Source organism: Sturnus vulgaris, chromosome 10 (assembly GCF_052056855.1).
Source record: "Sturnus vulgaris isolate bStuVul1 chromosome 10, bStuVul1.hap1, whole genome shotgun sequence".
In the NCBI taxonomy this organism is placed as follows: domain Eukaryota; kingdom Metazoa; phylum Chordata; class Aves; order Passeriformes; family Sturnidae; genus Sturnus; species Sturnus vulgaris.
This window is the reverse complement of record NC_142252.1, coordinates 19,814,841-19,830,151: the sequence shown is the minus strand read 5'-3', so window position 1 is coordinate 19,830,151 and position 15,311 is coordinate 19,814,841. Positions and strand designations below refer to the sequence as shown.

At 36.9% G+C, this 15,311-nt stretch overlaps 1 protein-coding gene across 3 annotated transcripts in view; it reads left to right on the top strand.

Moving 5' to 3' along the window:
* NAALADL2 (N-acetylated alpha-linked acidic dipeptidase like 2) overlaps positions 1-15,311 on the top strand; it is a 406,364-nt gene that overhangs the window by 348,082 nt on the left and 42,971 nt on the right. For all 3 annotated transcript variants that reach the window (XM_088171014.1, XM_088171013.1, XM_014871509.2), the window contains one exon: positions 2,164-2,259. In XM_088171014.1, coding sequence (XP_088027140.1) covers positions 2,164-2,259 — 96 coding nt within the window. The remainder of the gene's footprint in view (positions 1-2,163; positions 2,260-15,311) is intronic.

The following is a 15,311-nucleotide window of genomic DNA, read 5'->3' as shown; positions in this document are numbered from 1 at the left end:
GCAAGGTGAGGGTGATGCTAATGCTGGGGCAGAGGTGATGGTTTGTGTTTAGGAGGTGAGTGTGGGAGAGAACGAGGACAACAACTGCAGCTGTAGCTCCTACTGTGGCTGAAAAGAGTAAAGGAATAATTCAGTTGGTTTTAATGGTTTTGGATTAGCAAGTCTTTCTCTTGGTGTGCATTTACTAGAAGTTTGCTTAGCAGATTGCTGTTCAAAAAAAGCCAAAGTACAACAGTCACTTGTGAGCTGGGTGAAAGAACAAAGAAGTGTGATTCAGTTTCAGCTCTTGGAAGGTGTTGCTCGTGCTGTTAAATGCTGAGAGGTGCTCTTGGAGCATCATCTGGACTCTTCTCTCTGCCATGTGCTCCCTGGGCTAAAGAGTGGGCTTCTGTTCGTTGGAGAGCTCGTGCAGCTTTCTCTGGTGAGCATAGTGCTTGAAAAACAGCAAAAGGCAAGAGAAACAAAGTTGGCCTTTCTAGCAGTTCCTTATGGAGGAGCCTTTTATGAAGAAAGAAAAAAAAAAAAAAAAGAAAGAAAAAAAAGCAGCCACAGCTGTTTTAAACATTTGCTTTTAGAAGTGCAGAGCAAGATGATTTCAGATGTCAGCAAGTTATTTCAAACAGCAATCTTTTTCAATATCTTTGCAAGCAAGGTCTTGATTCCTTCACAAGCAAAATAACTTGTCACTTGTGATGTCCAAGTTGTTTTGATTCATTTGCTGAACATTGCCTGTGTGTGTTGAGTTCTCCAGAGGCTGAGGCAGCAGCAGAGGCTGCTGGGTTACCTGGCCCGGCTGGGGTGGAGGGAAGAGAATCCAGGTGTGCAGTGCCCCCCTCCTTTCCAGGCAGCTCATCCACCAAGCTTTAGATACCAAAAAAAAAAAAATTATATTAGAGCAATAATCTGACATTGTGTAGCAAATCTCTTTTGGTGGTCACTCCCTTCACTGACAGTGAGACACTCAAAAGTGAATATAAATAATGTAATTCTCTATAAGTTATTGACTGCAGGTGACTGATGATGAACAGCATTAGCACCTCCCCAGCAGAATGAGGATTTTCCTCAGCAGGCCCCAGCCAAATGACAGCTCTGTAAACTGCTGTGCAAACTTGAAACAAAGATGAACGGTTATGAGTCAATGTTGAAGAATGTATTTTATCTTTGTAATAAATGACTCTGTGCATCTTCTCCCTGATTATTTTTACAAAAAAAAATAATAAATTCTGAGAGAAAAAATTACTTCATTTATTTTTCTGGTGCTTCTTTGACAAGTTATGTAACACAGAGATGCATCACTGAACACAAAACTTTATATGATGCGGTGCTAATTATGTATTTTATTTTTAAGAAAGTGGTGGGAGTTTGCCACCAGAAATAATCTCCTAGAAATGCTTGGAAATACCAATAGAATATTGATCATGAAGACATTAATTTGTAGAAAAAACATAACAATTAAATTTACCAGCAATGTAATGGAATTCCTGGCTTAGGCATTTGGGCATTTGAGTCTTAGAGGTTTGTTTTATATTGCTTTGCCTGTTTTTCCAGCCCAGTCTTTGGTATTGATTTCTTGTTTCCTCGTGACACAAAATATGCAAATAATGTCTTCCTTTTTTTTTTTTACAGTACAAGACGAGATGAACATTCTGTACAAACAATATATTAAATTGTCTAGTGTTAAAAGAGTGGTCAACCTAAAGTATATAATTTTAGGGAATTGGCAAAAGTCCCGTATAATGTAGATGGTATTACTGGATAGAGAAGTAGGATGGTTGCAGAAGATAAAAGAATATTCCTTGATTATTGTGGTTACATTCTGAAGACTTAAATCATAACATAGTTAATAAAATGTCTGATTGCTGCTTAGCTCAGAATAAAGCTTTGTGGATTTTTTTTTCTCCCTGTAGGCAAAATTTTTAGCTGCTTTGGGAAGCATAATTACAGAGACAACTGCCATTCCAGAAATAAAGTCATGAGTTAGGGGGGTTTTGCCTTTTTGGGGGGCTTTGACTCAATTAATGAGATCAGTGAAATAAGTTTCATAATCATCAAACTTTAAGAAAGATTTGAAGGGTTTTTGAATCTATCAACAAAATTCAATAACCAATTGAAAGAGGAAATCAATGTGGAATCCTAAAAAGCCCCTTTACTTCTTTCTCACAGAATTCCAGCTTTCTCTCTGAAGCTCTTTTTCCTGTACATGCAACAAAAACTGAAGAGCTGGATCCCTCCTTCAGCCTGCACGAGACCATTGCAAAGGTAAGAGAAATGGACATCTCACTTACACATACTTTCCTCTTGACTTTGCTAGTACCTTTAAATTTAATCTATTTTTTTTCCCTGTGAAAATTGTTTGAATGTAGTTAAAAATTCATCAAATCTCTTTCCAGAGTCTGAGGGACATAGTTGTGTGATTATTTAATGCATAGTTAATTTGTGATTTGCTAAATAGTGTGTGATGAACCACATGTAATGTGGATAATCTGTAATTTAGAATCTGCTCTATAATGTTGATCAACACAGAAAAATATTTATTAGCTATTTGAAGTATTTTGATTCTGTTTAAATAATTATATATTATTTTAAATAAGGTCACTGAGCTTTAGAATTTTCTTTGATAAAATTTGATGGAGATTGCACTAGGATATGCCTGGATTTCTATTTTACTTTTCAGACTGTAGCCCAGGAAGCTTTTAAAAAGATGAATAGTATATGCAGCAGTGGAGTATCATCCTCAGCATTTAAGGGAAATGCTATAATTTAATTAGTTAACTAACCACTTTTAATGATGTTCCTTAGTTTGAAATCTCCATATTTTCATCGTGGTAGATGGGACCAAGTTATTTCTTCACAAGATAATAAATCTCTAGCTTTATAATTAATTACTCATTTTTGAAAAAAGACAAAAAACCAAAAAACAACAACAGCAACAACAACAACAAAAAAACCCAAACAAATCAATCAAACAAACAAACAAAAAAAACCTCAAAAACCAAACCAAAACTAGTGAGAAATTATCTTGTCATTAGAATTTCCAGTCCTCAGCCAGAAGTTAATGCTCCTCAGTGGGTACTGCCAAAGGACTGTTTATACACTTCATTGCAATTGCAGGTGGAGCAGATGTCATACCTGCTTCAGAAATTTTAGCTTTTAATTTCAAAAGTTTTTCACACAAAACTGTTTTTTTTTTTATGTTAAGAGAAATTAAATATTTAAATATAGTAAGTTCAACATTTGGTAATTTTAATTGGTGCTTTTTCTTTTTCTCACAAATGGTTTATGAAAACATTTGAAACTATAACTTTCTATTCTTATTTTTCACTGCATATCACTCACAGTCTGCTTTGCCTGTATGGCCTCTCAGGCTGGTGGAAAAGCTTGTGTTGATTTGAAGCCCTTCATCTCCATTAGAGAAATAGGATTTTAGTGTTTCTTAAGTTTTTTCCATATATATGGCTTAATAGTAAATAACAGTGTAAAAGTTTCAACATAATTTTTTACATGAGGGTTAGTGTAAGTACAAATAATCAGCTAACTGTTCCTGGTGCTCTCTGACATCAGTGGTGCCCTAATTTCATGGAAACTTTGAAAAGGAGGAGATTGCTGAATGTGGCAGAAAAAAAAACTGATGAGAGATATGCAGCTGTTAAAGAGATGGATCTGTAATCTGAGTGCTTATAGGATCTAATTTGTCAGAACAATTCATAATAAGATCTTGGCACTGGGAAAGTGGATTTAGAGTGGATTGCTGGGAGAACCATGCTGACCTGAAGCATTCAAAGAAAGAGGAATCTGTAAGCTTCCTAGTGGTAAAGAACTGAAACATTCAGAGTAGAGTAGTGTGATGCAATGCAAAACTTGGTGGTATCTTAAGTGAGATTTGCAGACCTTGTAATTTCAATATATTAATATATATAGTGTCAAGTAATAAAACAGAAGAGTATATGCCTGTTTGGCAGAAAAGAGGTTTTCCCACCTGACCAGAAGTCAGATAAAACTCTCTTTTTCTCAAATGCATACTCAGAAAGGTATATGCTATTTTTTAACAAATTTCATCAGTGTTACTCAGCACAGTGTTTCATGGTAACCAGTCAATTCAACCAGTAATTAACAGTTTGAAAATAATTTTATGTCCACTGTGTGCTCACCAGAGTATCCTCCTAAGACTGGGATCATGCAGTTCTGAAAGCTTGAATGGCAGACCCCTAACAGGGGATGCCACTGCAGCCACTCACCCAGGACCAGCCATGAAATAATCTCATGTTGATTTTTTTACTCTGTCAGGCACCAAAGTCATGAAAGGAACACCAGAAGTGGCATAATTGCTTTTATGATGAGTTATGGGTGCTGACAGACAACTCTTGAGAAAATTATTAGTGAACCTGATTATTCTACACTCCAATTATGGAATTGCATAAAGTAGAACTATTCTAATGCAATTAACTTCTAAACATTAAACAAAACAGCAAGAGGGAGGAGTGTTTCCATTTCCAGAGGAAATAAGGGGGTTTTGTGCAACATACTGTGATATTTCCATTTTTTTAAAAATGCAAACACTTCCAAGGAGATGACAGGCAGGTTCTCTTCCTGAAGCAAATGGAATGAAGAGGCTGCTGGACAATTGATAAATTAAAATCATATTTTGACCACAGATAAGGTGCAGTACAAGAATGAGGCATTTTCTAACAGGATCTACTGTTCTGTTCCTTTGAAGCACGGAAGGGATATATATTTCCATTTCCTGGTGTTTAGTCCCATTAATTCTCCAATACAGGGAACACTCATTCAAATTGGCATAACTTTGGTAGTTTATTTCTCTGTACTCTCTGTAAAAATGAAAATCTATGGTTTGGTGCATACTCTACCAAGTATTTTAATCTTCCTGCATGGTGTCTGCAAATCAGCTTGTTTTTTGGGTTGGTTGGTTTTTTGTTTGTTTGTTTTTTGGGGGGTGTTTGAGTTTTTGTATGTTTGTTGGGTTTTTTTTTTTTTGCATGGCAAATAATGCAATATATCTAAATTAACATGAAGGTCTCAAAATCTTAAAATCCCAGAGACTTTTAGGGTTTTGCAGATTTTTAATCAGTAGAATAGTAGTGTGAACAGAATGTCTGTGTGGCAGTTTTATCAAAGGCATTTCTAACAGAGTATTATTCCTGGTGTAGATATTTCAACAGAGTACATTCATATTCCTGTGTTACTCCTACTATATTGTGCCCTTTTGGGAATCAGATCATTCTTGAATAAGCTCTGTGGCGTTGTTCCTGGGCATGCCAATAGCTTCTGCATCAAGGCATCTCTACATCTGTACTGAGTTATTTTCTATTTTCATTCAGAAATTGCCTCTGTGTCGAGACAGATTTGGCAGAATTGTTTGAGCAGCAGAGACACAGTATTACTCCAGTCAGAGTTACAGCTCCTAAAGTGTTAAAGACTTCATTCTGTGTGTGCAGAACTCATCTGAAATATTGAGCAACCAGAAGTCTGATGCACCTGAAAATGTCTGATACCCAAGCCAAGCCCAGAAAACCCTTTGTCCTTGCAAAGCCCAGGCAGATATTTGGCAGCCTTCCCCCACATCACTGTGTGGAGTGCTAGCTGGAAATTTTTCCTATATGCTCTGATTTCCATCACGAAAATGTGGCACTTTGGAGTGTCAATTTTCACAGGTAATTTCTCCAATTAGCTTTCTTCAGTGATGTATTCTGTTGGATGTAATTTTAAAAATCCCTTTCTTCAGTCGTGTGTTCCAGACTTTCCCATCATCTCTCAGTCTCTTCATCAAAGGCACGAGTTCTGCACAGACCAGCAGCACTCTCATGTCTTTTTGGAGGGGAATTATGTTATGAGTTTGTTCTTTCAAAATGAATTATTCAAGCCTCCAGTCAACAAGCAGGAATATGGACTGGGGTAGGTGACAGAGATGCTGAATGAGGTCAACAAAGCAGAAGAGCAGGCCTCAGTGTATGAAGTGAGCACCAGGGTGGGGGCCTGATAAATATCCATATTTCACAGTCTGCTGTTGATACTGAATTTTTAGATGTGGAGTTTGACCTTGTTGTGAATCTACCAGAAATGTCTGGGGTACCATTTGTGTGCTCTGTCACACAAGAAAACACAGTTTTTGGGCTGAGAAATTGCACTACGACATGGGGGCTCTTAATTTTTCCCTTTGTCTTCCCACAGCTGGCAGCAAATCATGGTTTTTTTCAGCTATCTCATCTGCCCAAGGTGATGGAGCAGCATAGGTGCAGTGTAATGTGCCATTTGCTGTAGTTACTCCCTAAGTAAAATAATTTACTTTTTTTTTTCTGACCGACATCTCATATTCTGGCTCTGAGAATCTTACTGGTGTTTATGGTATTAGAGATGTTCAAAGCACAACTCTATTGTCTGCGTTGACACTGTGAATACAAACAAACAAAGTCTTTTTTTTATGTTTGTTTTTGCAGGTGTTTTCCTGCAAAGCAGCACAGGCACCCATATTTCACAGGAATGGTTTAGATTTAGCACATATTCTCTTAAGCACACAAGTGAGACTCTGTTTTACCTTTAGCCTTCGTGCATGAAAGAACATATAATCCAGTTCAAGCAGAGGGTAAATACAAACCTGCTGAAAACTCCCTGCTACCAATGTGTATTTTATTCTGTGGCTATTGTCAGCAGCAAGAAAAACAAGAGCAAATCTGGTGATAGAACCAGGCGCAGTGACTTTGGGGACGTTCTATTAATTGTAGTGAATAGGAAAGTAACAAGATTCAAAGGGGGAAAAAAAGCTGTCTGGGATTTTCTCAGCATTAGATGTGAGAGAGGTGACTTTGCTGCTGGAGACATGAGATTTTCTGACAGACACTCATACTGTGTTTGGCCAGGCAGCATATTCTCTATCTGCTCCAGCCTAGTTAGGGGAGGTATGCTTGGAATTTTTCAGTAGTTCTTTGTTCCTAAAAGCAAGTAGCCTCAAGGACTCTTGCACTTTATATTTGAACTCTGATGGATAAAGACTAGGTAATAAAAACAAGCTGAAATTGCAGAACTCCTGGTAAAAATTTGATGAACCAGCTGTACTGTCCAACACAGCTCCACTTGGTTAAGGCAGGTATTAAAAAACAGCTCTATTCCCCTACCCTCTGAAATTTTCCATATCTTTTCTGCTGATATGCTAATATGCTTCCTTCAAAATGGAAGAATTATTACAGGACAGAACTAATTATATTTCCTCCTCCTGTGACATATATTCGTGAGGTTGTGGGAAGATGTCAAGGCTCTGGTATTACAAGATAGTTTCTGAGCTCTTTTTTTTTTTTTTTTTGAGTCACTGGAATGTAATGCTTTTAGCTTAGAAAGCTCTGACAACTGTGAAAATATCAAAACAACCAGGAACTGTGGTTTCAATGAACAAGGGAAAAATAAAAAAAAAATACAGCAGCCATTAGTAGCACGACATGTGTAGAGACCATCCCCGTGGATTGTCTGTAAAAATTCTTACCTGTTCAGTTCTCTGACTGAAAACAGAGAACTATTTCTACTATTTCCTTAAGTATTTTTGGTACTGCAAAAACGCTGTATGTTCTTTAAAAAAGTTATCATTGGCTTCTGTCAGAATGTTTCTTTACCAGATTGCTCTTCAAAACCATTAGTTCCTGAAGTCCTCTTTCAGACCTAAATTTTACTTGGTTACTCTGAGGATTTATCTGCCAGCTGTCAGTAAAGGGAAAAAAAAATCATTGCATCATTTTTCAAACTAGAGTTGGAATTTAAGTGAGGGAAGCAAATGTGTCAGCTCCGTCTGATCCAATCAAACCACAGGATAAACACATAAGCTGATACATAATGTATCATCCTAAATCTTAGGGTAGAAAGCCAAGATTGAGATTGTTTGCACATCTCACATTTTACTGCACATTACAGCAATCTGAATAAGCAAAAGAAGATAGGTAGGAGTGAGAGGAAACATTGTTTAATTCCTATTTTATATATGAGAAAATGGAATACCATGAGTCAGAAATGGTGCTTACAGTAACTGAGTAACTACTTCATTTCCTCACCTGAATACAGAATGAACTTGTAAAATCTGATTTGTTTGGCACTGTTGACATAGAATGGAACGTTTCAAAGCTGGAGCTAGATTTCTGAAGGTGCAACACAACAAATATTTGGGATTTGCTGAAATTTCAGCTACTGGCTGTGACCAACTGAACTTTTTATTTTTTTTCTCTGTACTGAGGCCACGTGAGTGCCTGTGTTAGTGGGACTTACTTGCCTTGGAAAGAAGTTACGTTTTCCACAGCAATTCCTTTCTTTGCCATGCCTTGTTTTGGTTTAGATCTGACTGCAGCTTTATCTGCATTGGTGACAGGCTCACAAAGACATCTGTGACAGATGTCTTATTTTTTTGGGGAGGTTTTGTCTGCTGGTTGATAATCATGACTGTATAAAGAAGCCACTGTATATTTATTGCACAAGTTAAATTATTGTTTTCAGTTTGTCCAATAGTGTCTTTTTACTGTGCAATGAGAAAAAATCTATTGTATATCCTTTGCTTTTATTTCAAAAATATAAATTTGCTGTGAGGGATGTCAAACAATTGGACAAGTGCATGCATTTTTAAAGGAAAGTCAACATTTATGTTTATACAATCATAGAATAATTTGATTTGTATTCAACCACTGAAATCCAACAACTTGAAATCTGAACAAATCTAAAAAAAAACAAATCTGAAGCTTGCTTCTCTAATAAGTAGGAATATGCCTGGGGCTATTTTAATATTCCCCTGTTTCTCACTATCCTGTTCTCCACATGCTTAGTTACTGAATTTATCAGACTCTAATTTTATTAATCCATTCTTTAGCATCAGTACCACCGTAGGGCATTTGTTATTAGCACGCATGTACTGAATTTGTGGCTTTACAAGGAAGATGAATTTTTCTTTAAAGGAGATGCCAACATTCTAGAGGAATAGGTCCTTTGGGTGCTCTAAAAGTACCTTCTCTGTTGTAGCAGCTCTCTGTAGGAGCTCTTTTCTGTCTACAGATCTTTTGACAAAGATGTCAAATCAGACAGTTCTTTCCCCACTGCATGACTCTTAAAACATGAAGTTTCTGCTAACAATATTATAGTAACTATTTTTTTCCTTTTTTTAAATTTAGTGTATTCCAATTTACATTTGAGTGAAAATGAGGTAAAGTCAGTGGACTTTCAGTATATGCTCAAGTGACAAGGGATGGAAATAGCTGCTTTTGTACTAAGAGTTAATTAGCTGGTTTTGCAAACAACTTGCAGAAAGATCTGGGGAAATACTGCTGCTGAAGTGGATGTTTCTTTGTTTGTTGTAGTTTTTAGACCATATTTGTAACTTCCCGTGGTGTACAGTTGTACAGTGTATTCTAGACGTGTTTTTCTTTATATTGTTCCGTTGCATAGCTACGATCACATTGCAGATGCTGAAGTTTATACTGAAGTTTGTTTCATGAGCTCAGTCCTGAATTAAAAACCAAATTTTCAAGACTTTGGTTTGTCTTAAGGAATTTTAAAATGACATATTTCCTTAGGAGACAGCTCAATCCATAGTGGCTCTAATCTTGTCTTTAAATGTGAAGATCTACTTTAGCATCTTTTCTGCAGCCATGCTCTTGATGCTGAGCATTTCTTGGGATTGTAGCCATTTAGGGGGGAGGATAAGACCAAAATTAAACATCTAGACAACTCATAAGAAATGTGTGTCCTGGGAAAAAGCTTCTAAGAACCAACATATTATGTCCTGAGCTGAGGGATGGGATGCCTGAAGGAACCTAAAAGTATAAATTAAGCACAAACTAATGTCTGCCCTTTTTTAAGTTCAGCCCTTAAATCCTGATCAAGAGCCAAAAGAAACAGCTGAAACCTCAGATTTCAATGTGCAGCACCATGAAATTCTCTACTGCATTTTACATTGTGTGGCACTAATAGGAGTGGCTGGGCCTGTTTCAAATCCCTGCTCTTTGAGGCCTTCATTGCAGATGTGCTGTGAAAATCTGATCCCAGTGGCAGATAATCTTTACTTGAAATTCTTATTCTGAGTGGTTTTTTAACTGGTTGTGTATGACAAGCCTGATGTATTCTCAGTGATAAAAATCTTCATGATGTTTTTGTGACATAATCGTGTGCATGAAATTGTATTCTGCCCTTGTCCTTTATTTTCTTCTATTCTGTCTTCTAATATGTTGATATGCAGGCAGTTTAACTGGGTATAACTAAAAAGCACAACTACATGTTTTTAAATAGATCTCCTGAAATGAAGAATTGCAAAATTAGCATGAAGTCTGTCTTTTCAAATACAGTTGGACAACATGAAGGAATTTAGAAGAATTTCAAATGTAGGAGTTGTGAGACAAAACTAGTGTATACTTAAAAAATTTATGATGAGTCAAAAAAACAGTGTAAATGAAGGTATTACAAAATCCCAGCAAGAACATCCTGTGTGTAGAGCTGTTTTTGTTTCGAGTGTAGTCAATAAGAGAGTATTGCCAGTTTGCTGAGACACTCAAGTATCAAAGCAGCCAGCATTACACCAGTTAATGTTAGTTTCAGAACAGATGATGAGCCTTAAATCAGAATTACAAATTTAGAAGTGTCTTTCAGAGAGCTGTGGGCCGAAGACCCCTTATGAGAAAGAGTGGGGATGGTTAAACTGTTTTCTTATTTCAGTAGGGACAAGAAAAGAGATCATCCTGCAATAACATCAGGGTTTGGTTTTCAATCTGTTCAACACCTTTGAGAAGAGAAAGGCTCTGCTGAGCAGTGGGGAATAGTCCCTGTTTCACCTTTGTGAGCCTGAAACCAGATTTCTGTTTGGTGGTGGTGTAAAAGCTCTTCATTCTCTGCCCCAGACAGGAGGTGTTAACAGCACTGGGACAATTTAAGCACATAATGTAGGAAAGCAGCACCCACGTTCTTATCAAAACAGTATAAAAGATATACCTTCCTACAGTGGAAATGGTATTTCTATTTCATGAGCAGAGATCATATGCTGGCTATGAAGCTATTTTTTATTTTAATGACTTCTTGTAAAACTAATGGCTGGGAGTTTCATAAATTGCAGCCTAATTCCAACCATGCACATATAATATTGATTTTAAAAGGTACAGCATCTCTATCATCTATTGAAATAATTTTAGTTCAAAATTTAAACTAATCATACAAAGTACTGCATTTCGACCAAAAATGTTTCATGACAAGAATCCAGTAGCCAATAAATGAAAAACAACATTTCAGAAGAGTAGAAGGGAAGAAGGATAGAAGTTGTTCTGGGGTAATGGAATAGTATATTCTAGTATGCTGCAGCCTTTTCCTCATCTAAAAGTGAGATGACTGTAGAAATAGAGAGAAATTTCTAAAATCAGGTCATCAATAAAACTGTATGTCCTGAATGGTGCTTACTTTGAAAAGTCATTCATAAAAAAAGTAGTTTTTTCTTAGTTATGTGATAATTCTTCAATCTCAGAGATTGCTTGTCTCTTCCTTAGACGAAAGAATAGCCCATTTATTTTGCTGCTGAGATATATCAGTTACAGGTGTAAATGGATATTGCATGATATTCTGAGACAGTGCTAAAGTTCTACTTAATCTGTTCTAAATTATCACAGATAAGCAGTAAAATAATTTCCATATTGCTACCATCAGATGTGATCCATCCACACTTGGGTGCTTACTTCTTTAGAACAATCAAACTCTGGATGGATAACATTTATTTTCTTGTGACGAAACAGTTCTGATTCCTAAATGGCCAAATAAATAGCAACACATTTGCATCTGACTGGGTTTTTTAAAAATTTATTCAAAGCAGTTAATTGGCAAAGTTATTCTTCTGCTGGCTTATTTGAGTTGTGTATACACACAGACTTCATGAAGTTGAAATACTGGGGAAAAGATATTACTGAAGATTATCTAATCAGTGATATTTTCTATATTATTATAAGATATGTTAAATGTAACACTTTTTTTTTTATTAATTAAGACTTTACTGACAGTTGTAGACTGGCAAACTGGCAGAGTTTTAGTCACAGCTTTGCAAAACATCCAAGCCAACAAAAAATTCACTGTCTTCTTCTCAAATTAGCTTATTTTTGCAACATACCATGATTCTAAGGGGTGTATTGCTATTTTTTTATAACAGCTTTAAAACACAAAAGTGAAGATAGCATAATTTTTAATTTTTAAATTTCCTCTCTGAGGTGTTTACTTGAGATATCATTTTGAGGAATCTACTTTTAATAACATTGTTGCATCTGCCAAGGTGCCAGCATTTCTTAATCACTCAGATTTCACGTTTTAAAACTACTGATTAATGCCCTCTGTTAGATAAATGCACATGACATAAACGGACGAGCCCAATAATTTGATTATAGTTCTGGTACTTCAGTGAAGTTTACTCTGGCTTCACCAGGAGCTATATGAAGGGTTCATATAAAAATTGTTTATCAGTTTTTTAGCTGCTCATGAAGTGTTTGAGCCTGTAAGTGCAGATGCACTCTTGAATTTTCAGCTACAAACTGAGAGGCAGCAGCTGCAAATCCAACTCTGTATTTCAGAATAAAATGTGTAGTTTTGGCTTTGTGAATGCCAGACCTGTTGGGAATTCAATTATAAACCATATTCTGGGTCCTGTTGGTAATCCCCCAGCACTGTGCCGTGCTTGAGACAGGAATTCAGTCCCAAGGCTTAAAAGGATGCAGAGGAGCACTCTGCAGACAAAAGGCTAAATACTTAGATTTATGCAGCTGAAAAACTTGATTAGACTCAGTGGAATAAGTGCTCTGCTACAGAAGTTTTAAGTGTCATTAAAAAGCAGAATTGATTGAATCAACATGGAGAAAAGTTCCTTTTTCTTGTCTTTATTTTCACCTCAAATAATAACATTCCCTGGTATGGACAGAGCTTGGGGCTCAGCACAACTTTCATTTTTGGGTGCTGCTCTGTCATGACATGATTTGGCACTTGAGTTTTTAATAGAAAACCTGTATGAAATATAAGGAATTATATAAATAGTATTAAAGTAAAACAATTGATATAAGTGCTTAAAGAAAATGCAGCAACTTTCATTGTTGCATATCTTGTTTTTAATATAATTTATTGACCTTACCATGGAGGAACATTTTTGGAATTTAAGTTGTCAGTTCAGCTTTTTTGCTGCTTTTTAGAAGTGTCTCAGGAAGAGTAAACAATTCTTAAAATAACAAGAACTACTTTCTTCCACCTGTCTTTGCTGCATCACTTCTGATTCCCTACCTCTTCCCTTCCTGTCACCTATATCCCATCAAATTCTAAGCTGAATGCCAAGTTTTAACATCTGCTGTTGGGATCGGATTTTCAAAAGGCTCTGAAGCTAATGTAATAATTGAGATCATCAGACATCTCCATCAGCTGAACATTGCTGGCTCTGTGGTTTCCCAGCTCCCCTGAGCCAGTCTGGATCTGCCCGGGAGTGAGCAGGATTAGGTCTGACCTGACTGAAGAGCAATCATTTGGGCTTGCTGTTGGTTTTGCTGCAGGCTTTGTTTTGTTTTCAGCTCTCAGATGTGATTTGCCATACGAGCTGTGGTGCCTGTGGGAAGATGGGAGTGAAAGGTGCACGTGGAGTGTGGCACAGGGGTTATTCCAGTGACAGCACCTTTCCTGTTAGGCTTTGAAATTTGAACTGAGAGGGTGTTGAAGTTGGCCTGAGGAGGATTAGTTCTTTGCATGCCAGTTCTATGGTAAGTTGATTCCTAGATCTATGTAAAAAGCATGCCTTAAATTTAAAAAACCCTTTCTTCATCTGTTGTTGGTGTTATTCCAATAGAATTGTGGAAGAATTGTGGCTAAACATTCCATATAATGATAAATTGCTGTTTTTACAAAAAAAACCCAACAACTGAGATGCTTTGTGGATGGAGTACGATTTATTTTGAACTTTGAAGGTGAGCATAAGAAACAAATTAAAAAGCCTTTTATGAAACTTATTATTACATCTGGACTTCAAGAACTCACTGTAGAAGTTCTGATTGGAATTTATAGAACATGATTAAGACTTAATTTGTAAGGGCTCTGTGTGTAATTTTAAATTCTGATGCTAACATCTGAGCCCCAAAACTGTGATTTGAAATAAATCTATTGCTTGTACTGGCAAAGTGCACGGGAAAAATCAAAAACTAATCAAAATTTTATTTAGGTTTTATTGGTAAGATTTACGTATCTGCTGTGGTTTGTATAAATCTGTTGTGGGGTTTGTAAATAGGCTTTCAGATTAGTAAATCCATTTGGACAATATTTACTGAAAACCTAAGGGATATGCATTACTTGGCATTTAGGAAGTATATGCTTTAGTGAAATTCCTAAAATTGCTTTCCTGTTTTACTTCTGGCAATCTTTATACTGAGTTATTGAAGACTGAGCTCTGTGAAAGCAGATTTTCATCTCCCAGTTTTATTAGGGAACAACTGTTTTTATTTACCACTAATAAACTGGTTTCATAATGCAGCTTTAGTGTTGCTCAGTACCTAAAGAAAAATTAGTTCCTGTGCTGTATGTTTAAGAAAGCTCCTTTTCAGAGTTACAGCAAGCACAAATCTGGTCAGGCTTGACTTGTAGCATGGTTTGCTGTTTAGTTACTCAGACTCCAGTGTTTTTGTTGTGTGCTTTTCAATTTCTGCAAACTGTGTGACTTGCCACAAGCTGTAGTTAAATAATCACAGTTTATCTAATTGGGGAAATTACATGAATAAATTACAGTCAAATTAATATATTTTTTTTTAACAGAAAGCTGCATGTTCAAGGGTGAATGGTTTTGGTTAGAATGGCACTGCTTAGATGCATTTTCTATAGCCAGGTTATCAGGTATAAAGAAGAGATTGCACTATGCAGCCATTTAAAGGCTTTTGCTGTCCCATTCTGGGTATTCAAGACAAGGACTGTGACCAGGAGGACAAAGCTGGTGGAAGGGCTGGAGCACAGCTCCTGTGAGGAGCAGCTGAGGGCTTTGGGCTGTCTTGTTGGGAGAAAAGGAGGCTGAACCTCCAGTGACAGGAGCCGTGGGAATGGTGCTGGGCTGTGCCAGGGGAGGTTTAGAGTGGATGTTAGAAAGCATTTCTTTACCAAGAGCATGGCCAGACATTGGAACTGGCTTCCTAGAGGGCTGCTCACTCCCCCAAGCTTGTCAGTGTTGAAAAGACCTCTGTACAATGCCCTTAACAACATTCTGCAACCTGGTCAGCCATGAGTTGGCCAGACAGTCACACAGAATGATGCAACTGAAAAAGTCAATTCCATTCTGATCTCTGTGGATGCCTTCTGCT